Below are 23,901 nucleotides of genomic sequence, written 5' to 3'. Positions count from 1 at the left end.
GCAGTTTGGAGAGGATGAAACTGAAAGATGAAGATGAGAAGCTGGGGGGGGGCAGATTTAGGGTAGGGAAGGGGCTCTGCGCAGGAGCTTCTCGTGGCCCTCCCGGGGGGTTCCTGGGCGCCATTTTACCTCACGAAGGACGGGGTCGCCTCAGGCGCCCCCGCTGCCATCTTAGGGCGCTGTGAGGGGTGCCCCCCGTGCTGGGGGGCTCCAGGACACCCCCAGCATCCAGCCCTCACCAACACCTCAGAAACCCACCCAAACTTCCAGAAATCACCCCAGTGCTCCCTGCCCACCCCTCCAGGTGTTTTTATGGCTAACACCTGTGAGTAATTGGGGTTAACGAGGGACAGCAGGGCTCGGCGGGCACCCTGAGGGGAGCCCCCACCTGAGGCGCGGCAGGAGGACGCACACCTCAGCCTGATTCTGTGGAGAAAAGGTAGGTAAATTTGTATTTTTATGCCTTTTTTGTCTCTCATGGGACAGCATGACCAGCTGTGGAGCAGCTGGGTCAGGGTTGAAGGCGGAAAACACTAAAATTGTTGGAAAGTAGGTGCTTTGGTGTTGTGTTTCCACAGGGGTGGCCCAAAAGGAGGGAGGGCCCTGGGCACGTGGGGATGTGAGGGGGCCTCAGCCTGGCAGAACTTGCCCTCATCCCTTGGCTCCTGTCCAAAGGAGCAGGCAGGACAAATAGAGAGTTTGTACTTGTCTGATCCAAAGGATATCCCACTCCAGTAGCATCGAGTTTTGTGTTGCCCAGACCTCCATCATACCACAGCAAAGGGGAATTGCGTGCTTACCATTTCCTATGTGCTGCCCCAAAATAGGGCATTATGAGGTAATGCAGTGTGAAGTTTGAGGGTGACTTTCTGAAAATGAGTGATAAAGTTTCTTTTGGTTAGTAAATGTTGAAACTGGGTCTGAGGGAGCAGAAAGGGAGGAGAAAAGGGAAAAACACGACTGTGAGCTCTTGCAGACCTGGTCACCTTGTTGCTTTGTACAATCAATGTCAGTTAATTTCATATTTGTTTTGTTTTGAAGAAATTGTCATGCACTGCTTTGTTTGTAAACTCTGTGGGAAGCGACCCTGCTGGTTTCCCACGCCCCACCTCAACCTGGAGTGCCCCTCAGCTTCCCGAGCACACACTTACCCACACACCATTTCTGGGCGCACAGTGTCCTCCCACTGTCTTCTGAGGCTGTGACAATCAGTGTCACATGCAGGCTCGTGTAGCCACAGAGTCACTCAAATGGCCTATTTCTGTCAAGTGAAGTTAATGTGAACTGCTCAGGGAGAAGTTATTCTTTTAGAAGACAAAGCTGCTGGTCTGTCTTAGCCCTCACTGCTCCTCTAGGTCCTGCATGAGATTTTAACTCCCGTCCTATCTACCATTTCTAAACTCTTCTTTTTTTTTTTTTTTTTAAACGAGTAGTTATTTGTTCTCCTCTCTCTAAGTGTGAGGTGAAAACATACATCAATTAATCTGTATTGATAGAATCATTTAGATTAGAAGAGACCCTTAAGATCAAGTGCAACTGTTAACACCACTCAGTCCACCACTGTGTCCCTCCACTTCTTTGAAATACCTGCAGGCATGGTGGCTCCACCACTTCCCCGGGCAGCTGTTCCACTGCAGACATTTTTCCTCATACCCAACTAAATCTCCATGTTATAGCACAAAGCCTCACAGCTGCTTCTCAGGGAGTTTGGAGGTCCGATTTCCCTTGCCATGATGCTGTAAGGAAATACAATGGTGACTGCACACTCTGCAGGATTTAAATTTAAAAAACAAACAAACAAACCCAAAAACCACACACACCAAAAAATAAACCAAAAACCAAAACAAACAAACCCACCAAAACCTGCATCCTTAGGCCGTGCTGTGGTGATTCCTGCTCCCTGCTTTCCCATTCACTGTGACCCTCCCTCTGCCTGCAGCAGGGCAGAGTGTTCTGGCTTTGCCAATCGCTCCAGTAGGAGAGAAAGTCTTGTCACCACTCCAGGAGCCAGCCAGGGCACTCTACATTTCTTGGTGTCACTTAGAGGAAAAGGATTATTTATAGCTCTGGGACACAGGCAGGAAGCGCTGGCAAAGGGATGCTTCCTTCCTACCCTTTCTCCTCTTTTGTGGTCTCCTTAGTGGTAACTGCCAGTGCTAAAAAGCAGGATAAGCCTAATTAATTCTTGTAGAAAGTCCAGGAGGGGTGTAACCCTTGAGAGCACTGTTTGTACCCTGAGCACAGCAGTCAGGAACACTTGGGGCCAGCCTAGCTGGCAATCAGGACTGCCAGCTTAAGGGCAAAAAAAAAATGAGATTAGCTTTATTCTTGTCAGTTCTGAGGCACTGATCTCACTTGACCAGGGCAGCCAGGAGCAGAAACACAGAGACCAGCTGTAAGCTCCCCTGTGCCCCAGCTTCATAAGGGCCTTGTACCTTTTCAGTGCTGTACAATTCACTTAGCTACCTGCAGCCAGGTAACAGGACAGAGGGGAAAACAAGACAAAAAGCATCCTCTTTTCCCCAGCTCCCCACTCCAAATACCCTGCAAAATAAAACAATCTCAAGACTTACTTGACAAGGCAAAGCATCAGCAAGACTTCCTTCATCCTTTTCCTAGTAAATACATCCCAGCCTCTAAGAACTAACCTCCTATTCCATAAATAATGCAATAGATGCAGGACAGGAATTAAAACCACCATTATCCATGCCCATCCTGCAACATGGCCAGGCTCCTGCCATCTGCCATGGGGATGCCCAGCTCTGGGCAGCTGCTGCAGTACAGATCAGGACAGTGTTGCTGACATGAAAGCAACAGCCTTGCAGCCTGTCAGCCTTTCCATGAAAAGCCTGGAATGGCTCAGATCCTCCACGCTGTGGTATTGCCCCTACCCAAGCAGCTGGCCCAACTGCTCAGCTGTTGAAGGAGTAGCAAATGCAGCCCTGCTGATGGATTAGCCAACAGGGATCACATTCCAGCGGTGGAGCAGCATTTGGCTAAGGAAGGCCTCAGCTGTGCAGGCCATGACTGAGCTGCACCAGGGCAGCACTGTCAGTCACAGAGCCAGCTCCCAGTTCTCCACAGCACACAGGACTTCTTTACCTTCCATCAGGTCCTCCAGTGCCACGTCAGTCCCAGCTCCAGCCCTCTCCTGGGTCAGCATGGTTAGCAGGATGCTGGGAAAGAGCAGTAGCAGACACACTCCAAGGCATTGCATCAGCAGAGAGGTTGTAAGCACAAGAGACTCTTCACTAAGCTTTTTTGTTCATCTGCCTAACTGCAATTATTTGTGTTTGGCACACTCAGGATTTAATACCTGTGGTAGCCTAGTTGAGTACAGCCCTTAAGCTGCACCTGGGGCTTAGCAGTCAGGCATTATAGACACTGACCCACAGGCTGCCACATGGCCTGCCACCCACTCCAGGTATGTTGGTCAGCCTGACTTCATGGTACCTGATACCGGGTCTCTGTGTCAAGACCTCAGTTTGTGAGTCAGCACACACAGCCTGATCCTCTCAGGACCTCCCTCCTAAGCTTTCTGTCAGGCTTCACCTTTCACTCCACATCTTTTTCCTGGCAAGAGCAGTCAGCCTGACCCGCCTGCTCTTTTCTGCTTCTCAGGTACGCTTGTGCCAGCCTGCAGTGAACCCAAGTGCTGAGCGTGCTCTTGGAAAGCAAAGCTATTTGCAAGAGCACAAGCCATGCCTCGTGTTCCCTGTCAGTCCCCCATTCCCAGCAAGGAGATGGGGAGCAGCTTTCCTTGGTCAGAGATAGCACAATGAACACCTCACATAGCCCTGTTTGAACCTTCCTGGCTGGACTAATCTCAGATTTTAGAAACCAGACAGGGACCACTTACTGCAGCCAACAAGGTAAAGGGAACAACTACTGCTAAGGCAGCTCTACTCACAGTCAGTCATGCTTTGCCTGGCTTCTGTCTAAATCAGTACCACCTGCCAATCCACAGTGTAAGGAGGCATGTGGTTGGATACATATCCCCTCCCTGCCCACCCCTGTAGCACACACAGGAGCAAGCAGATTAGAGCAGGAAACAGCAGAGGAAGCAGCCATTGCAAGTTTGGGTTTATTTCACTATGCATGGGGGCAGAAAACAAAACAAACCAAGCTATAGCTGTTAGCTGAACTTAATAGCTTTGACTTTGAAGTCACCCTCCACAGCCAGGTATTCAATTTTCTCCATGCCCAGCCGATTAGGGAACTTGAACTCCGCCTCAGGCAGCTTCACCGTGGCCTCAGTTTGATCGAAGGAGATGCACATCTGTAGAGAGTCACAAGGAGAAAGGTTAACACCTCCCAGTTCCCAGGCCTCTCGCACTCCCCACTACTGCAGTCTGGGTGTGGGACAGGCGAGGTGGCTGCTGGTGCAAGGCCATGCTCATGAGCTCAGCACAGGCACGGAGGGCAGGAAGGGGGTTTACTCTGCCCCAAGGTTAGATCCAAGTTTCTGCAGCTCCAGGATAAGACAGATCCAGTCTCAGGGCAGGGTTTTAACTGCTCTGAGTTGTGTGGCTTGCACAGGAAGGCCAGACTGGGGCACTTAACACATCTGAGCTGTGGGGCATTGACTTGACAGCTCATTGGCTTTAGCTGCAAGAATCTTCCCCTGCTGCTGATTCCCTTTCCATGCCTGCTCCTTCTGCTCCACAGAGACACAGGCAGCATTAAAGAGCTGTGCTCTCGGCCCTTCAGTGCTCAGTACCAGAGCCTTGTGTACCCTGGGGCCTCACCTCGATCTTGTCACCATGCTGGAAGGGAAAGTCAGCTTTCCTGTCCTCCTCACCCCACGTGCCATCCTGCTTGGAATTGCACACGATGGTGTTGATGTCCCCATGGCAGTCGAAGCGAGGGTTGAAATGCAGCATGAGGGTGTTGCTGTCCTTCCCAACATTCACAGCAAACCTGGGGAAACAGTCAGTGCCAAGGAGGTGCCTGTGCAGCAGGTCCAGCTACCCACTGCTGGCAAGCTGAACACAGCAGGAGCTCTGGCTTCCCTCAGTACCACATCAGTTCATTCACCAGGATCCTCCTCACTCACCCTTTGGCATCAGACTTGATCTTCCCTTTGACCTTGATGCACTCACCAGGCTCGATGTCCAGCTGAGTAACAACCAGTCCCTGCAGGGCCAAACCACAGGGGTTAGTCTGTCCCAGGGCAAGGCTTCCAGTCCTGCTTGGGCCAGGGCACAAAGCAGCTCTAGCAGACCCAGACACGAGTCCTGTGCTAGAGGAAGGGTTCAGTCAGGCCAGCTGCTTGTCCCTGCTGCCGCAGGGATCTCCCACTCCCCTAAGCTGACACAGAGCTGTGGTGGGTTGAGCCTGGCTACATGCCAGGTACCCACCAAAGCCCTTCTATCATGCCCCTCCACAACAAAAGCTTCAGGAGTTAAAATAAGGACAGGGAGAGGTCACTCATTGATTACTGTCACAGGCAAAACGGATTTGACTTGCAGAAATTAACTGAATTTATTACCAATCAAAATCAGAGCAGGATAATAACAAGTAAAACAAACCTTAAGAACACATACCCCCCACTCTTCCCTCCCTTTCCAAGCTCTACCTCCTCTCCCTGCCAGAGGCACAGGGAAATAGGGAACAGGGCTTACAGTCAGTTCACCATAAGTTGTTTTCTGTCACTGCTCAGGGAGATAAGTCCTTCCCCTCCCACAAGCAGCAGTTCTCCACGAGCTTTTCCAACGTGAGTCCTTCCCATAGACTACGGTTCTTCACCAACTGCTCCATTCCACTGGTTTACAGTCTTCTTTCAGGAATCCCCCTGCTCCAGTTTGGCCTCCTCTACCGGCTCCAGGTGGATCTCTGCTCCCCCATAGACCTCCATGGGCTGCAAGGCACAGTTGCCTTACCATGGTCTTCAGTGCAGACTGCAAGGGAACCTCAGCTCTGACTCCTGGAGCACCTCTCCCCTTCCTTCTTCACTGACCCGGGTGTCTGCAGGGCTATTCCTCTCATATTCTCACTCCTCTCTTCTCAGAGTGCAACTCCTTCTGCACAATAGCTTCTGTTCCTTCTGAAGTGTGTTATCGTGGAGGCATCACTGCTGCCTCCGATGGGCTCAGCCTTGGCCAGGGGTAGGTCCGTCCTGGAGCCAGCTGGCATTGGCTCTGCTGGCCATGGGGAAAGCTTCTGGAAGCTGCTCACAGGAGCCACCCCTGTAGCCCCCCCACTACCCAAACGTAGCCATGCAAACCCAAGGCAGGAGGGGATTCAAGAGCAGGGTACAGGCACTGCTTTACCAGCTGCTACAGGAGCAATGTTGCTGAGTTCTACTTACCCACGTCAGCTCTGGCAGGGACACCAACTGCAAACTAGTTGACTTGGGCACTACCACCCAGCCCCCGCTGTCCTTCCCCTCCTGCTGCTCCCTGCTGTGCCCACGCCCGGACTGCCGAGGTCAGGTTCCCCCGAGGCACTAAACCAATTATCTCCCCAGCACTAACTCTGCCTTCTGGCTCCGCTTCTAAGGCAGCGCTGGAACTCAGCGCCCAGGGGGTCTTTCAAGTAAAGCAAAGGGGGGGCAGAGCAGGGTGGGTTAGAATACACTGCCAGCCTGCTTTCCGCCCAGCCCTGTACCCAAAAGACATTTTGCCAGAAGGAAAATACAAAGTTTAAGGAGAAAAGAAAGAAAAAGCATAAAGGATATTCAAACTATAGAGTTACAAATGGACCCAATTCTTTAGATTACTCGAGGATATAAACATTCCTCAGCTTTCCCACTTTTAACACGCTAGAGGAGGAGAGGAAAACCGGCTGGTCAGCCCTGTTCCTCCCGCAGCCGTGTATCAGCCTCACATATCCTCTCAGCTCATTCTTTTCTCCTCCTACCTCTGGCACCAAGCCCAAAGCTCATACACAGCCGAGCCCTAGTCCTGCTTGTCACACCAGCCAAAAAAGGCACTCACTTGCTCCATGCTGCAGACACCAGCCCCACCAGGCAGGGCACCCCCAAGCCCCTTCTCCACAACCCAGGGAAAGGAAATACGCAGCTCTAGCAGCTTAAATCCCTCGGGCAGGAGTATCACATGATTGGAGTGGGCGGGGCGAAGGTGGTGATCGATCTCAGCTGTTCGGGGATGGAGCTGGCTTCCCGGCCAGTTAAAGGGGACAGCAGGAGATCTGCAGCAATACTGTTCTTTGCAGGCAATAAGTGTATGATTTTAAGAGCTGAGTGGTTGTTTGCTTCTGCGTGATCCTAGGAATTCTTGCTGTAAGCTCTCCTAGCTGCTATGCAGTGTCTCTTGGCTCCTATCCCAGCAGCCAGAGTGCGGCTCTGTGATAGCAGCAAGGTGCTTTTGTTAAGTGATCTCTGTCTAAAATCAGGGTTGGAGTCCTCGCGTTACTGCTGCAAAGCGAGCACCTCTGTGGATATGTGTTCTCCCAGCCCAGCCCCGCGCCTGCAAGGCCTGGACTGACGGGAGCCCCTGGGTACAAATCATCACTGCCTGCACTTAAATGAAACCCAAGGGTTTGGTATACTCTATGTCAGCGTTTAAAAAGTGCCTGACAGTTCAGGTTGGAGGTGAGGGGCTCTAGCAGATGTAAGAATTCAGGCTGCAGCTTTTGAAAAGTAGCCTGATCTCGCTGGTTCCATTCCAGTTGCAAAAGGCTCCAGAGGGAAAAGTGAAATGCTTTGTTAGCTGAGGAAGAGTCCAGGCGGGGCAGTGTGCAGCCGAGAGGGCAGGAGAGGAGACTGCTCTCCCAGCCAGTCCCTAATGCCTGCTATTCCCCTTTCCTAAGTCCCTTAAAATCACACAGCATGACTGCCCCAGGGCCTTTGCAGGGCAGGGAGGTGAAGGTGGAAGCAGCTGCAGTGCTTTGCGGGCCTGTGACACTGGATCAGCTTGTACTGTGCACTGGCCTTAGCAGCATCCTCAGCCCTCCGTGCCTCAGTTGTCCTCATACCTGCAGTGACACTACTGACATGCAGCTTCACAATCCCACCTGTAAACCCACAGTCAGAACTGCTGGATAAATGCAACGTACTACTTTTTGGATGAGTTGTGACCAACCTGTGAGATACCTATCTGCGGGTAACTTTTGGAAGGTTTGCACAGGGCACCTCACAAAACAGTGCAGGAATTTATGGCCAGATAGTAGTGGGAAACATGGTACCCTGCAGGGGGCTGCTGGAACTTCATTAGAGCAACGTGCTCACAGTTATAGGAACAGCATCCTGACTCCTGACACCGTCCTTTGTCCCAGATACCCCCCACACCCATTTCAGAACATTCCCGTGGTATTTCAGCAAAGCTGAGCTGTGTTTGAACTAGAAAGTCACCAGCCTGGATTGGAGCCCTGTGACTGGGCTGTATAAGAGAGGACAAAATGCTGACTGAAAGTGCAGGGAAAATCCTGCAAATGCTCTGGTATCCAACTAACTCCCTGGCCATCCTACATGTACACAAGAGCCATACTGCAGTCAGGAGTTAACTGTGGGAACAGAGTTGGTGCAGGTAGCAAATGCCACCAAGAGCAGGCTCCCTCCGCAGAGAGATGGGAGAAGCCCAACTAATTCCACCTTAAGTTAGCCCCATTCTCTAGCAATTTTAGCTGGGATCACGTGTTAGAGACAGGCTTTGGGTGCCTGCTCTCTGTGCCTGAGTTACCGTGCAGTTGTTCCCCGGGTCACTGCCACGCGTGAGGGGTTGAGCAAGTGCTATTTGGTCGGTTGGGTTTGTGTATTTGTTTTCTGTTCAGCTCTGTGAAATCCCTGGAGACTTCTCTCCTCCTTTCAGTGCTGGGGCTGTGCAGTGCCGCAGTGTTGGCCACTCTGACGCCTCTTCAGAAATGCACACTTTATGCGAGCTGCTTTTCTGGCCTGAGCTCTCCTCCTCTGACCCTTCAGACAGGGAAATACCTTTCTAATAACACACGGAGACTGCACTGTTTGTTTTCCTTGAGTGTTCTGTACTGGCAGCCCGGTTAGTTTAGCAACAAACCCTTTGGTCTTTAGATTTCAATCACTCCTGGTTAGAAGCCCTGTGAAATGAGAAAAGTGTTTATTCTCAGGCTACAATGCTGAGCTGCCCAACTGTCCTCCGTTTTTCCCAGAGATTAAATGGGGGGAAAGTGGGGGAGCCAGTGCGTCTCCTTCCCTTTCAGAGAGTTTGTAAATGGTGCAGGCAGAGAAGAGTCATCTTCTGCTCAGCCAGAGGTGATGCCCAGAGGAGTTTTCTCCTGTGGGGAAAATTAGGTTGCTCTCCTAGTGCTTTGCCTTGCAGGCTTGCTAGAGGACATGGGGTCCTGCCCAGCACCAGGTCCCCACCCCAAACTCTTCATCCACCTCATAATTTGCACAGGCTGCAGGCAGACAACTGGCCAGTCTGATTTTCTTGTAGCTCCCTAGAAACGTCCCACATTTGCTGTAAAAAACTGTAAATACCAGAAGGATGCAGCAGGCTGGTTGTTCCCTTTTTAATCTTCTGCGAGAACAAATACACCCTAGCCATTGGCAAGTCACATCCCTGGCTAATCGCTGCTGTCATTAGGAATGGCTTGGCCCTGGTTTGGGAAGGTCTGAGGACACGCCTTGCTGCTGGCTAACTCAAGGCCCAGGGTATATCTCCTCTGCCCTGTGTCACACAGGGCCTGCTGGCTCTGCAGGGGCCGTGCCTGCGCTGTCTTGCTCTGAACGCACACATGCTGGCAGTTGTTGATGCTTCATGTCCTGAGTTACTCCTTGCTGGAGCTGAGAGAGAGGCCCCACTTCTTGCTGTGAGTAGTAACTTCTCCTCCTTTGGAGAAGGCATCTGGCCTCGGGGCCAGCACAGCAGTACTGTACGTGTGCCCCCCTGGGAGGGCACCACTGCTGCAGCCATTGCCCTTGAATCCCTTTGGGCCAGGGAGGGGCACCAATCCAAGTACCAGGATACTGGCAAAATGATGACAAGGAAAACTCCTCACCCTTTCCTAGTGTGAGAGAAAGCTTACAGTTTGCTTTAAATTAGAGTTTATCTTTTCCTATTCTTTAGGGAAGATTTGTTCTTGTCTCTGTAAGTTCACTCTCAGTTCATCAGGCAAAGGCAGCATCTTTCTCTCACGCTGTCTTTGGGGAATATTTGTGTCAATACTGTCTGGATGGGATCCTGGTCTCAGCAATAGCCCCTGGTTACTCTTACAACCCAAATATTATGCTGTTACAGCATAACAAATGGTTATGTATATACATGATATTTCTATATACACACACGGGCTGTTTTCTATCTCTTGAAATATCTGGGGACTTTAACTTAAGCAATCCTCTGCTTCTGCTGTTGAAGTGTCTGATTCTCGTTGTTTCTCCTGTAGCACATTCTTTTGTCTCATCTGAGAAGTTCGAGTAGTCATGACCCCCTGAAGTGTTTGGGTGCACGCAGTTGCTCTGGACTCTCCTGCACGGCTGTCTGAAACAGTGCTCTCCCGTGGGCTGGGCTGGAGACCATGGGGGAATGGAGCCATACTCCCAAAAAACCTCGAGCCTGCTCTTGAAAGACAAAGATGACTCAGAAGCCACAGCGCAGTGTGGCAGGAGGTTGAGATAGCCTCCCAAAGCACTGCCTCATTGGGAACTTTGGGCAGGAAGAAGGTCTAAAGGTCCAGTCCTCCCTGGAAAGCAGCTGGGGTTGCATGGCCACATGTCCCTACAGAGTTTTTGTCCCTGAGGGCTTCCTGATTTCAGCTTTCCCTACATTAAAAGGGAAGCACCTCAATTCCAGGTAATTATAAATTCAGTTAATTATAAAGAACTTCTTGCGCTATCTCAAAGTGATGAAAGGAGTTTGCTGATGGTGTCACTGGAATTTAAAGTATGTCTTCTCATTTTATTTCCCTCATTAACACTGTGACCCAAGATGATAATCCCTGTGTTTCCCTCCTCTCTCAGTGGATTATACTTAACTAGAGCAAATTGTTAACTACTCAGAAGAACTGGGCCTTTGTTGTGTTGGACTCATTTCACTTCGGCACCTCCCTCCACACCTTTTAAGTTTGCAGGTGGTGAACACCTCCCCTCAGAGTTTTTTGCCTCATCTCTAGGGAGCTGTTTGCATTTGTTCCTCACAGGAGGTGAGGAACACTGCTCTAAAGTTATAGATCCAGGTCCATCTTTTCCTGTCCTTTGCAGCTCACCAGAGATCTTGCTCAAGCAGCTCTTGCAGAACTCACAGCAGAGTCTATGGGTTACTGACCCTTCAGGGGCATGTTTTCTAGAGGTCTGTCAGCTCTGGCAGTTTTAAGTACTTATTTTTCTTAACTACATAGTTGTTTACTTTACGTCTGTGACCACATTGCAAACTTCTGTGACAGGGAACAGACCCTGGGACACTTTTCACTGGGATATCGCAGTAGGATAGCAGCACTTCCCAGGCCTCATATATTCCTGTGGTCTAGCCCCAGGCAAGCTGGGTTTGATTTGTACCTCATGATCAGCTGCAAGGGGACTCGTGGGGGGGGTTGAAGATGGGGAATTGTGCCTTTTCCTATCCCTGACCTGCTGAATAAAACCTAGACCTACACAGGCCTCGAAGTAGTTCACATGGTGTGCTCTAATCAGTGGGGGGAAACCCCTCACAGTGACTTTGGACAGGGAGGGACCAGTGTCCACAGAAGCATTCCAGCAACCTTAGCCTGACTGATTTAGAAGAGCTCTCTCCTACCCTGACATATAGCACATACAGCATGCCAGGATGGTTTAGAAACTCAAGCCATCTGGAGTTCTTTCCCACAAAAACATGTGTGTGCCAGAATTGGTCTCCTTTGAGCCACCCACAGTGAGAAGGGATTGTATTAAAGCTGGCTCAAGTTTCTTAAATTCAATTTCAGGCAAAAGAAAATTGCCAGCAAGTATTTGGAAAATGCCTTGGAAAGAACAAGCAGATAAAAATGTAACAATCTTTGAAGAAACAGTAACACTGTCCATTCTGAGCCCCGAGACACTAAAGAGCCAATCAAAATTATGCTACGTGGGGGTAAAGTGCCTTCCTCTTCCTGCCACCTTCTCCCTCAGGATTTTTTCAGCCAGATTTAGAGTTTATCTGAAATGAGTCTGGGATCATGAGGGCTCCCTTAGTTCAGAGAACAGCTCTGTACCTCCCTGGCTGTTGAAGTGCAATAAACAAAGATACACTCAGGTTTAAGGCCAACACTGATGGATCCCTTTAATACAGCAGCTGTAAATCAGTATCAAATGGAGGCAGATCATTTGATTGCCCCCCATTATTCATGACAGGCCATTTCACAGGGTGACATCTCCCCTGAAAGGTAAAGAAGGAAGAGCCAGTTAGAAATATGTACATACACACACACATTTGGAAATACAAGTGGCACTTCAGTAAGTTCTGCTTGAAAGCAGGAGCATCGTTCCCACGCACTGTGGGCAGAGCAGAAACCCTGCTCCTAAAGCCCCTGGGGGCTGTGGTGCTCTTGGCTGGGTCCATGAAAGGATTCTGGCCGCAGCATGATGAAATGAGGCAGCAGTGGGGAGCCCTGGGCACTGCAGGACGCGAGGAAAAGGGAGGGCAGACAGGATTTCTCACAGTGACAGGAAGAATTGGGAGAGTGTGACTCATGGCCACGGCCTCAGCCGTGACTCAGGGCCGGGGTTGCAGCATGCCTGCCAAAGTTAGCACAATCCCGAAATCCAAGGGAAGCACCACTGCATCCACCCTTCCCTTTGACCACAGGCAGGAGGAGTAGGACTTTCCAGGTGCCGTGTCTGAATGCTTGGACACACAGATCCATAGCTGATTGCTCCTCTTCTCCAGCACAGACCATCTAGCAGCTAAAAAGTGACCCAGCATGAAATCAACAGGCAACCACCAGGAACTGCAACTTTGGCCTTGTTGTGAGGCAGTACCAGGAACCAGGGAGAGGGCAGAGTTGCAAGATCTTTGTTTGAATCATCTAGTCAGTATTTATAAAGCAAAGAGACAAAAAATCCAAATCAGATGCAAATAACTGCTGAACTCAAGCATCTGCATTCCCCTTGAGCCCGCCATTCAGCAGATGACTAAACCAGCTCTAGTGTTTATGCAAAGGAAGATGTGCAACTTCCCTTGGCTGTGCCCATCTGTGCGCCTTAGCCTGCAGGCCAGGCTGCCAGGCTTAGTGACCTCCTGGAGACAGATTTATTAAAGCCACTTGCCTGGAAGCTGCCCTGCCTTGGCAAGAGCACTGCATTCCTTCTTTTTCCCTCTAAAACACTTAAGCCACATCTAGTCCATGAGATGTACAGCTTTGTATGGTGCCATGCAGTGCCTCATCTTTTTCTGGAAACAGGTGTGTTTTGATACATACATGCCCTGTGTTGTGAAACAACGTTGCTCAGCCCCCTCTCCAGAAACCAGTCTTCATGTGTAGGGATTTCTGATGGTTTTTGTCAGCTTCTTGTGCTTGCTGTGAGCTCACATCTCCTACTCTTGGTACTTCTCCCTTGGGCCCCCCTGTCTTCCCTGGCCCATACCAGGCTCGCAAACAGCCTTGCTCTGAGGGCAAACCCTGCCCTCATCCTTATCAGCTGCCCAGTTGGTTCTCAGGCCACTCTAGATACCCTCTCCAGGCAGTGTGAGAACCACGAGGGAGATAAGGAGGGTGCAGTGCTTGTTGAAGGGGGAACACAGCTCTGCATCCCTGGAGCAACAACGCTCCCCACTGAGGCCCAGGAGGTACTTCTTGTCCTCTCTGAGTGACACTCGAGACCTTCCCATTTCCCTTAAACATTCTCTTCTGTTTACCACTGACATGCAGCTCCCACGTGGACTTTGGACAAGCTGAGATAACACCTGCCCCGTGCCTGGCTGTGCAAAGCTATTTGTTCCCTGCGGAGTTATTATGGGACTCCAGGTCTGAGACACACACTAATTCAAATTCTTCTAATTCCCACTTGCACTAGAATATTCTGGGCTACATTAAAGGCCATAAAACACCTCTTGTGGTATCAAATCCATCAGAACATTCCTTCAGTCTAGAGCTGTGTGTCAGGAAAGCCAGAAGAAAATATTTAACCCAAGAACTCTTTTCACAGAGGCCCTGAAGCAAGGAGGAAGCAAAGATTTTGGTCCTTGCTTCCCATGGCAGCCTTAGAAATGCCAGCTGTTCAGGGAATATCCCTGCCCCAAAATGGGACTCAACTGCTCCCTATGCTGTGCTGCGTTACCCATCCAGCACTGCTGGGTGCTGGTGTAAGCACTGGGCTCCATCTCCTGGCATTTAAGAAGCCATTCTGTTGGGCTTAAGGGACAGGGACCCTGTAGGCAAAGGCCAGCTGGCAATGAACAAATAGACTTTGTGAGTAGCTGTGCAATCACACTGGACTGCCAGCTCCCCTGGGCAGCTCCTGAGTGAAGGCTGTGGCATGAGTGTCACCAGAGCCACAGTTTGGGAGCGTCATCGAGGCCTTCACAAGGTGCACATCCAGCTCTGCTGGGCTGTCTGCCTTTAGCAACCTGATGAGTGTGTGCAACAGTGTGTGTCCCAGGAGCAGGGGGTGGTAACAAGGGAGAACTGTGCCTTCAGGGTTACCTTCACCATAACTCTGTAAGGCTCTGGGTGCTCGGGCTTGACAGGACATGATGGGCAAAGGCCACTGTGTGAAAAAACAGTCCTCTGAAGGCCATGGTTTTTGGAGTACAAAGCAGAGATAAGCATTAAAGAGCAGAGGGGTGGACTTTATCATCAACAGCTGACAAGTGGGAGGTGTGTTTTCAAATGCAATGAGAGGAGAGGGCAGAGTCCTGCTGTGCATTAATCTATGACATGTCCTGTGTTTCAGGGTGGCGCAAAATCAGATGCCTGGATTGGGTGTGAATCCAGGAGCCACGTCCAGCTGCAATGAGGAAACAGCAGCGTGCACAGGTGTGGAAGGGGCCAGGCAGGCTGACAAGTAAGTAGTAAGGATGTCAGGAGAGCTTTGAAACTGAGATACTCAGGCTGCATATGTGTATACCCAGTGGTGGATTATTCCTGGGTGACTGGATCTGTGATGCACCAGGGCAGCAATGTGATTCCTCCAGGCATGGCTGATAAAAGATCTGGCCCTGCCTTCCACAGCAGGCTGGAGATGGGTTTCATCCTGTCCCTTGCTTACTTCACCTGCACAAAGCTTGGAGGATGAGGCTTTCTGTGGGTTAAAAGAGTGGTCATTACCAAAAGCAGTGACTGACTGCTTTTAAAGTGTGGTGTAGGAGCTGTGCAGTATTACCAATATTAACAGTTTGAATATCACTAAGGTGATAAACCAGAGTGAATGCACAATGGATCCAGTATGGAAAGTTTTTTCTCACTTTCAAACTTCCTGACAGTTGCCTTGTAATTTAAAAATTGGAGAAAGCGGCTTATCTGTGTCATCTCAACTGGCAAGCAATCAGTGGTCACAAAATTAGGTCACAACTTATTTAGTTCAGCAGCCTAACAACACTGCTGGGGAGAGAAAAGGGCTCTGAAGAAGATGACACACAACAGTGTGCAGAAAAACAAAGTGCCACTTAGGTTTTGCATCACAGAGAAAGGTCGTGGAAAGGCTGTAAAATGAGAATTCCAAGGCAGCACTGTCTCAGCAGCATGGAAAGGGAAAAACCTTATCCTTTGGAAGCTGCAGGTGTCTGTGGAGAAACAATATGCTCCCACCAGACGGCTTTAGTCAGCTCACAAAATTCTTTCATTTGGGGTTCCTTCCATGAAGTTCCATGTACAGGAAGGCTCCATAATCCCCAGCTGGATGGAAGGGGAAGGGAGATACACAGGATTCCTCCTGCTGTGGGGTAGTCCTGGAGGGCCCTCCAAGTGCCCATGCCAATGGCTCAGAGGCCACCTCAGAGCTGGATTTCTTATGAGTTCAAGTTTGCGTTGTCCTCTCAGAGGGGAATGATCATTGACGGGACACTGCCTAGGTTTACTGAGCTCTTTCCCCCGTAAAAAGAGAAAACCTAGCTGGGAAAAGGCTCCAGCCTTTCGTGGCTACAGAGTCAGGCAGAGTAGCTTCCCTTCTGCAGGAAAGAGTTCCTCCCTCAAATAAACCCAGAGCAAAGCAGAGACCTCAATTAGTGCTTGAGCAAGGACTCGAGGCATTCCCTGGCACGCGTGTTATGCAAGGGTCAGGTTCTGCTGCCCTCATTCCCGTTCCTCCCCGAAACTGCAGCCATTTAGGCACATGCCTCAAGTACATGAGCAGTCCCACCTACCTACTGTGGTCTGCTCCAAAGCCTCCCACTGACACAGAGCCAGCAGCCCCAGTTTCACTGGTCCTACAGCTGGGGTCACCCAGCAGCAGGAGCATCAGCCAGGGAGTGATGGATCTCTGTCTCATGAATCTTAGCTCTCTTCCTGCCCTCAGAAAGGATCTATAGGAGAGCCAGGTCGGGTGCAAGATTAACTTACTGCATTTTTGATGCTTTAGAAGCTCATTTATGCTAAATCAGAGAGCAGAGTGCATTGTAGGACCCACATAATCCAGTGATACACCTAAAGACAGCTTGTTGTTTGTAAGCTCTGAGGAATGACTGCACTGGATATCTCTTCACTGCACTTGGCCCCCCAGTCCCACCTGCTCCCATCACATGAACACCTAATAGGCAATTTGGGGCTGGGGTGTCTGGGGAAATGCCGCTCTGGTTATGAACCCGCCTTCTCCCTGCAAGTTTGGGACCCGTACTACAGCTCAATTTCCGCCCAACAGAGACTCCTGCTGCAACGCTTTCCGTGCCTGGGTGTGGGAACAGGGCTCTAGCCACAGTGTGGGTACCGCTTCCTAGTCTGGCGGTGTGAGGAGAGCAGCTAGAGATGCAGGAATGAGGGAGCAGCATCGATGCTGCTGGGCAGCCCCGGGCAGTTGAGAAGGGAAGCAAGGCAGTGATGCTGCCCTGCATTCCTTTGGGAATGGGCTGGTGGGCAAGGTGACCTGGGAAACACCTTTCCCTACTCCAGGCTCTCCCACTGCTGCCCTCTGCCTCAGCCAGTGGCTCTGAGGACTCTTGCTGGAAGGCTGGATCTTGATCAGCTGCATTTTTAAAAGCAGGACTCATCTTTAATCTGCTGGGATTAAAAAGGGATGCAGTTTTACCACTCATCAGAATTTAGGTGGTGTAAACAAGTGTTTTGCAAACACCGGGACCAACAACAGTTTGTCGCTGTCAGCAAAAGCAAGTGCTCCACCCTGCTTGGGGCCAGGCTTGAGCTTCACCCCAGCCCCATGGTCCCACTAACTGGTGACCATGGCTGCACCCAGCAGCTGGTGCCAGCCCTGTGGGCTGCAGAGGACTTGATTCCCAAGGGTTCTGCCAGCTTCCCGCAGAGTTACTGCATCCTCTCACAGCTAGAAAAGCAAGAAATGGGAGGGAGGGCAAAGAGGCTTAGACAACGGTTCATTGGAATAATTTAAAAGTACATTCTGCAGTAGGTTCAGTCTGTTTCACAGCTTAGTTCTGCCTCTGGCAGGAGGGCCCCCAAGGTCCCGTCTCCACTGGCAGGGGATGCCAGGGAGCCATCCCTCAGTCACTCTCGCTGCTGGATCGGTGGGATGCCGCCCCACGGCCATGCTGCACCTTGAGGCAGGAGGGTAGCGCTGCCCTGCCAGTGGACAGCGAGACCTTGCTGACAGAGGACACGCTGCGGGCCAGGGGCTGCGTGGGGAACATAATTATGCCACGGGGTGCCTCGAGGAGCTGCCAGATCTCCCCCGAGGTGGAGCCGCCCAGGTACTCCCAGGGCCGGCGGCCGCTGCAGTCCCGCACCTGCACCTGGCAGCCGAGCTGCAGCACCAGCACCTTGATGACAAGCTGGTGGCCGTGTATGGCAGCCAGGTGCAGCGGCGTGTACCCGCAGCCCGAGCGGGCATCCACGTCCAGGGCCAGTCCCGCCTGTCGTGCCGCCACTGCCAGCTCCTGCAGGCCGGGCCCGTCGCCGTGCTTGGCCAGCCAGTGGAGGACCGTAAAGCCTGACATGAAGTCCCGCAGCAGGGCCAGCTCCGGCTCTTCCAGGAAGAGCCCCCGCACCCGTGCCCAGCACCCCGCTGACATCGCCACTAGCCAGGCATGCTCCCGCTGTCCCAGTGGCACCGACGGCCCCCGGCTTAGGGCATTCCTAGGGGAGCTCTTGGAGAGCGCGGTGCGGGGCTGCCGCCCACAGTCCTCGGGCAGCGGAGTGCTCTGCACCTCCGACAAAGCGAGCTGGCACCTTATGCTCCTGAAGACAGGCAGTGGTGCTGGGGGACAGCCCTCTGGGGCTTGAGGCACTGCGGGACCCTGTGCTGGCTGCAAGGACTGGGATGGAGGTGGCCTGGAAAGGGGTGGCTGCAGGGAGCGGGATGGAGCTGGCTGAGTGGGGGAGTGCGGCAGGGATTGGGATGGGGGTAGCTTGGTAGGGGGTAGGACCTCAGGACCTGACGGCAGTGTGAGGGTTTGGCGTGGGTACAGCAGCAGGACTTGAGACTGGGTTGGTCCGTTCGGGGTCAGCCCCCTGGATCCCCTCGGCAGGGCTGGGGATGGCCTGGTGGGGAGCTGCTGCAGGGACCTGGACTGTGATGGGGGCAGCCTAGTTGAGGGGAGCACCTCTGGGTCTGATAAAAGCCGTGAGGATGGGGAGGGGCTGGCAGGGAGTGCCTGCAGGGACCGGGACAGGGGCAGCACCCCCGGGGCGGACAGCAACGGCAGAGACCGGGATGGGGGCAGCTCCACGGGCGCGGACAGCAACGGCAGGGACCGGGATGGAGGCAACTCGGTGGGGGACAGCGCCCTGGGGCCCGATGACAGCAGCGGGGACTGGGAAGGTCCCATGGGGGGTCGCCCCCTCAGGCTTGCTGAGGGCGCTGGGGCCCTCAGTAGGGGCATCTTGGTCGGGGGCTGCGACGACGACTGGGGCTGAGGCAGCCCCGGGCCCGACGGCAGCCGTGGGGACCGGGAGAGGGACGGTGTGGCAGGGGGCGGCCCGGCGGCAGGCAGCGGCGGCGATGGGGACCGGGGGGGCATAGCAGGGGCCAGGGCTCCAGGAGCCGAGGCCAGCAGCGGGGGCCGGGAGGGCGGTGTGCCGCCGGGACGGGGCGCCCAGGGCCCCGAGGACAGCGGCTGGGTCCGGTACGGGGGCGGCTGCCTAGGGGGTGGCGGGGAGCGGGGCGGTGCCCCGGGGCCCGGCGAGGGGACGGCCGCTGCGGCGGCTGCAGCGCGGCGCGCCCGGCGGCACTCGCAGCAGGGACCGCCGCGGCCCCGGGCGGAGCAGCCCCCCGACACGGCGGTGCTCCTTGGGGGCTGCCTCCCACACGGCTGCCCCTGCTCCGCCGCCTCCCCGCGGGGGCCGCGCCGCCCGTCGGGGTCGCGTCGGGGCGGCGGCGGCTCCGGCTCTTTCCTCGCCTCCTCCCGCTGTTCCTCCGGCGGCGGCAGCTCCTCATCGAGGAGGTCGCGGTACCTGCGGCGGAGGACGATGTCCTTGGAGGCGCCGGGGGCGGCGGCTGGGTGGACGGTGGCCAGAGAGTTGACAAGGCTCTTGAAGTACTCGCGGCGCTCCCGCCGCTGCTGCTCCGTCAGCGCCGGGTCGCGGAGGAAGCGCTGGAAGTGGCGGAGCAGCGCCGAGTTAGGGGCTCGCCCCCCGGCCGCCCAGAGAAAGTCCAGCACGGCCTCCTGGCTCAGCTCCCGCGCCATGGTCCGGGCCGGTCGGCTTTCGGTGCTCCGTGCTGTGCCTCGGTGCTCGGCGCTGAATCCAGGTGCGGCGGGGAAACCCGCCTCCTGCCGCGACGGGCCTCTCCGCCTCCTCCTCCTCCTCCGCAGCCGGGCCGCCACCGCCCGGTCGCCTTTGCCCGGGGTGGTGGCCCGTGGGGTGGCGAGCTGGAGTGACAGCGAAGGGGCAAAGCAGGATACGGGGACTGGAGGAGTTGAGAAGTGCGAGGGTCATTTGCTGGCAGGTAGTGAGGAGAAAGAGTGGTTTATCAGTCATTATGGCAGCGAACGGACAGGAGATGATAGACACAAACTGAAATTCAAGGAATTCTGTTTGTGTGTGAGGAAAATCTATTTTATAGTGAGGGTGGTCAAGTACTGGAACAATTTGCCCAGAGAGGTTGTGGTCTCCATCCTCAGGAGATGCTCCATGGTACACCTGAGCAGGGGCTGCACCAGACCATGTCCAGAGGTGCCTTCCAACCTGAACTGCCCTGTGATTCAGCTACTTAGGAAAACCGGCAATAAAGAGTCACGAATGTGCTGTGGTTCGAGCGAGCTGATATTACAAGTGTGTGGGATTGTACCCATGTACGACAACCACACACAAATACCAAGAGTGCCTGCAGTCAAATCATATCTCATCTCATCTCTGTATCCACTGCGAGGCTGAGGTGGGCAGGACACACGTACTAGCGTGGGGATCTCACGTTGTTCTTTATTGCTAACTCTGTTATCACAAGTGCATCTGTAACAGCTGAGAGGGATGGGTAAGGTCAGAGCTCCGGTGGGCATCGTGCCCTGTGCGCACCAAACAACTGACAGGTCCTGTCTCGAGGAGTTGGGGAGTGGATAGTGGGTGGAAAGTGTAGGAGAGAAGGTGTGCTGGCTTTTCTGCCTTACAATCAGGGAACAGAGGCACGGAGGGACTGAACTCAGTGTAAGCTCACTGGCTGTAAAGAGATCTGGATCAGGCCCTAAGTCACGCTCCACAAACCATCTCTGCTGCAGGCTCACGGCTATCCGTAAATATTTTTAGCTGCCTGTCATGTAAGCAGCTGGAATATCCTCCAGCCTGCTGCAAACCCAGAAGTGTGTGCAACCCTGACAAACCACGGGCAGAGATTGCAATTGATGATGTGTGCAAGCTATATCCCATTAGCAGTGTTCATTTGGGTAGGGCACAGGTGCTGGGAAGAGGCTTATGTTCTTATTTTATCATTTTGTACGTGCTTCTGGTGCAGTTCTTCCAGGCATAAATATGTTTCTCCCTCTTCTTCTGATGAGCCCTGGATTTCAGTCAAAACAGCATTTGTTAGCAGCACACTCTCAGTGGAGGCATCTGAGATGAAATGAATGGAGCGTAATGGTGTAGTCGTGATCACAAATAAGAAAGGAGAGTAGGCTGTGAAGATAAAACATCCAAGTAAACAACAGTGGCACGTGACAATACAACTAGGAAAGTTGTATTTGGCTTATTGAACTGAGGCATAAGCAGGAGGCTTTCCATGATATCACATTGTCCTGGTTTCAGGTGAGGTTTTTACCCCCACCTAAACAGCAGGTCTCTCGATTCATTGGGTGAAATTTGAGTGAGCTCTGAGTAGTCAGAATCACAAAACAGAGGCGGGATAAAGCATTACTTCACCATGAAAGAATCAAAAATAAGCCCACCACTTAGTCTTGTAGCTTGTTGCCTTTAGTGAGCTATGTATCTGGTTTGTTCATAAATAGGAGGTAAGTTACCAAACTTCTGTGTCTGCTAGTGTATCTTCTCATCCCCTTTAACAGACAAGTTGCCCTGCCATTGACACAAAAGAGCATTAAACCTTGACCTGCCGTGTCTATAAAATGATGCCAAACAACTTTGGAAACATGGAAGCAACTCCTACGGGGTCTCTAGGATGAGGGACTTGCAATTCCCTTGGCTTGGGAACAGATTTGTTAGCAGCAGTTATGAAACTTTCAGGAGCTAGGGGTCTGCTTCTTTCCAGTGAACACTAGGAATGCAAGGAACTACACTAGCTGAGATCTGGGAAGATTGCAGAACATTTCTTGGTGTTGATGTTTTTTTTCCCCCCTGCTCTTTCAGCATGAACAGCCGTACCCAGGGAGGTGTGTATGCATGAGTATCGTGGAGACTACTCGACCACAGCTCTCCCAGCTCCGGGCCAAGGAAGGACACGGTGAGTCACATCAAGGGTTTGCGAGCGGAGAAGATTTTCGTGTTGGTTAAGTTGTGCTGATGCGGGAGTATCATGAGTGCCTCTAATTCAGTCCAGGGGAAGCAGCGTCTGCCTCACCCATAGGTGCAACAAGGGCAGCTCTTGAGATACGATTGTCAGGTTTCCACTAGAGGCTGCACTGGTCCGGGCACATTTCCCAGTGCAGGCACGCTTAGCACCTCCTCACCTAGAGCCCTGTGTGGAGGAGGAATTTGCTACAGGAGCATTAATGAGTCTAACATCGAAGCCTCCCTTGGATATTAGCATGGACACTTAAGATGTGTCATAAAAGCCCTGCATCAGCTATGCTTCCAGAATGTTCCAGGTAGAACCCCCTCAGTGTCCGTTGGTGGAGCAGCTGTGCCTCATTAAGGGCACTGTCCAGGTGCAGGTGCTCAGCCCCTGAGGGGCGGCAGGGCCGGGTAGTGCTCGTGCACTTCCATTGTTTCTGGCTCAGCCTGGGGGTGACACTCTGACAGATCAGCTCCCGAGTTCTTCCACACGAGATCAAAAAAAAAAAAAAAAAGCTGCAGGAGGGAGATACTCTGTAGCCCTCTGCAGACAGCCACGTGCTTCTTCATAGCCATGCAAAAATGGGCTTTGGAGGGAAAAGGTACGAGCTTGATGTCAAAAAGCGTACAAATGGTAAGTGCATTGTTGAGGTCTATTTGCTTACCACTACCCTGGGTTGTTTGTTTGTAGAAGGTGCTCTCAGCTTTTTATCCTGCTGGCTTTTTTTTGTTTGGTTCGATGGATGTTCACATATAGGGGTAGCTCTGATGTGTCTGGAATTCAATGTACCCTTCCTGTGTGCAGCAAATTGGGTCTGTGTTTTCCACAGCCTTTTGCGGGTCTGTGCCTCACAGAGCACTGCAGGGCACTACCTTGGTTGAAGATTTGCAAGCAGACGTGTTAAGTTTAGCTCTAAGACTCCCACCTTTGCAGGTAAAGGGATGTCATGCTTAACAACGGGATGTTAAGTGTTTTGTCAGTTGGAGCGTCAAGGAGCCAGCTGCGCTTCACTTCATCCCTGGAAATCACTTGTGAAGTGGGAGAGTGACTGGCCACCATGGCTGTTGTGCTGTTGTTCGGTATACCCAGTTGGTTGAAAAACGAAGTGTAGGTGTGTTCGACGGGAGAAAAGAGCTCGGAGAAATGAGAGGAGTGAGGTGTCAGGTTTTGCCCTCTATGTCGTTATACAAGGGGGCCAGGGGCTCCTGTGTGCCTCTCTGAGTATCTCGTTGCCGAATCCCCGGTCTCCTCCTTCACCAAACTGGCGATAGGAGAACCTTGTTGGTCGGTTGCTTGGCTATCTCTTTCAAGGGTCCTTGGAGCAGATGAATCTGTGCTTTCAGCTGCCGTGCTGCCAGGGTGGCAGAGAGTGACCCTCTGGGATGAAGGGGACTGTATCAGCGGCCCGGCTCGGGGCGGGGGGGTGCGGGCGGGAGAGGGATTAGTGCAGTCAGCGCCGGGGATGGAGCGCAGCCCCGCGGGGCTGCAGCCGGCTCTCGGGGCTCCCCGCGCGGCGGAGCGGCGCCGGCCGGCCGCCCGCGCTGCCCGTTGTGCCCGGGGGAGGGCCGGGGGGGTCCCGCCTCGCCGCCCGGCCCCTTTGCATTGCGCATGGGCCCTCCCCGCCGGGTGGCCATGTTGCAGTGCTAGCAGGCGGCGCAGAGCGGCGGGCCGGCAGCGCAGGGCGCAGCGCTCAGCACCGCACCGCGATGGCCGTGGCCGTGGGCAGACCGGCGGTGCGCGGGGGCAGCGCGGGGCCGGGCGGGGCCGGGGGCTGCGGGGGCGCTGCCGGCGATGCCGAGCCGGGGGTTGCGGGGGTGCGGTGCCCGCGGCGGGTTGCGGAGGGCTGCGGGGGCGCGGTGCCGGGCGGGGCACGGGGGGCTCGCCGGGGCGCCGCCGCGTCTGCCCCTTCCCGGGGCCGGGGGAGCCCGCGCAAAACTTTTTCTCTCCGATTTGCGGCCGCGGCTCGTGATTGCGGCGGGGCCGGGCCGGCGGCGGGCAGCTCGTCCCGGAGC

General features: G+C 53.3%; 3 protein-coding genes and 1 long non-coding RNA gene across 8 annotated transcripts in view; 1 reads left to right on the top strand and 3 right to left on the bottom strand.

Annotated features, from left to right (window-relative positions):
* The window catches only part of LOC114060029, a 6,044-nt gene extending 4,256 nt beyond the window's left edge, over window positions 1–1,788 (bottom strand). Inside the window, exon 1 of the long non-coding RNA XR_003571804.1 lies at window positions 1,575–1,788. This is a non-coding gene — a long non-coding RNA (uncharacterized LOC114060029). The remainder of the gene's footprint in view (window positions 1–1,574) is intronic.
* Window positions 1,789–4,066: 2,278 nt separating this feature from the next.
* LOC114060028 (16 kDa beta-galactoside-binding lectin) lies at window positions 4,067–7,070 on the bottom strand. The gene is made up of 4 exons (XM_027889166.1): window positions 6,939–7,070; window positions 5,057–5,136; window positions 4,749–4,920; window positions 4,067–4,279 (listed from the first exon to the last, which is right to left on the bottom strand). Exons 1-4 carry the CDS (start codon window positions 6,945–6,947, stop codon window positions 4,136–4,138), a joined length of 405 nt encoding a protein of 134 aa, XP_027744967.1. The 5' UTR covers window positions 6,948–7,070; the 3' UTR covers window positions 4,067–4,135.
* A 10,368-nt stretch (window positions 7,071–17,438) lies between these two features.
* On the bottom strand, window positions 17,439–19,637 carry SOWAHB (sosondowah ankyrin repeat domain family member B). The gene is made up of 2 exons (XM_027889200.1): window positions 19,149–19,637; window positions 17,439–19,088 (listed from the first exon to the last, which is right to left on the bottom strand). Exons 1-2 carry the CDS (start codon window positions 19,635–19,637, stop codon window positions 17,496–17,498), a joined length of 2,082 nt encoding a protein of 693 aa, XP_027745001.1. The 3' UTR covers window positions 17,439–17,495.
* Window positions 19,638–21,752: 2,115 nt separating this feature from the next.
* SEPT11 (septin 11) overlaps window positions 21,753–23,901 on the top strand; it is a 46,067-nt gene continuing 43,918 nt past the window's right edge. For 3 of the 5 annotated variants that reach the window (XR_003571803.1, XM_027889158.1, XM_027889160.1), the window contains exon 1: window positions 22,487–22,522. Coding sequence is in view for 3 of the 5 variants with exons in the window: in XM_027889158.1 (XP_027744959.1) it covers window positions 22,502–22,522 (21 nt within the window). In the remaining 2 variants the exon portion in view is untranslated. Of the gene's footprint in view, window positions 21,839–22,486; window positions 22,523–23,522; window positions 23,623–23,901 lie in introns of those variants that run through there. The other 2 variants (XM_027889161.1, XM_027889159.1) reach the window with 2 other exon arrangements.

Source organism: Empidonax traillii, unplaced genomic scaffold (genome assembly GCF_003031625.1).
Source record: "Empidonax traillii isolate 1590-97213 ecotype Southwest subspecies unplaced genomic scaffold, ASM303162v1 scaffold255:size705445, whole genome shotgun sequence".
NCBI classification, from domain to species: domain Eukaryota; kingdom Metazoa; phylum Chordata; class Aves; order Passeriformes; family Tyrannidae; genus Empidonax; species Empidonax traillii.
The sequence above is the reverse complement of the archived record's forward strand: the minus strand, read 5'-3'. Positions and strand labels throughout refer to the sequence as shown.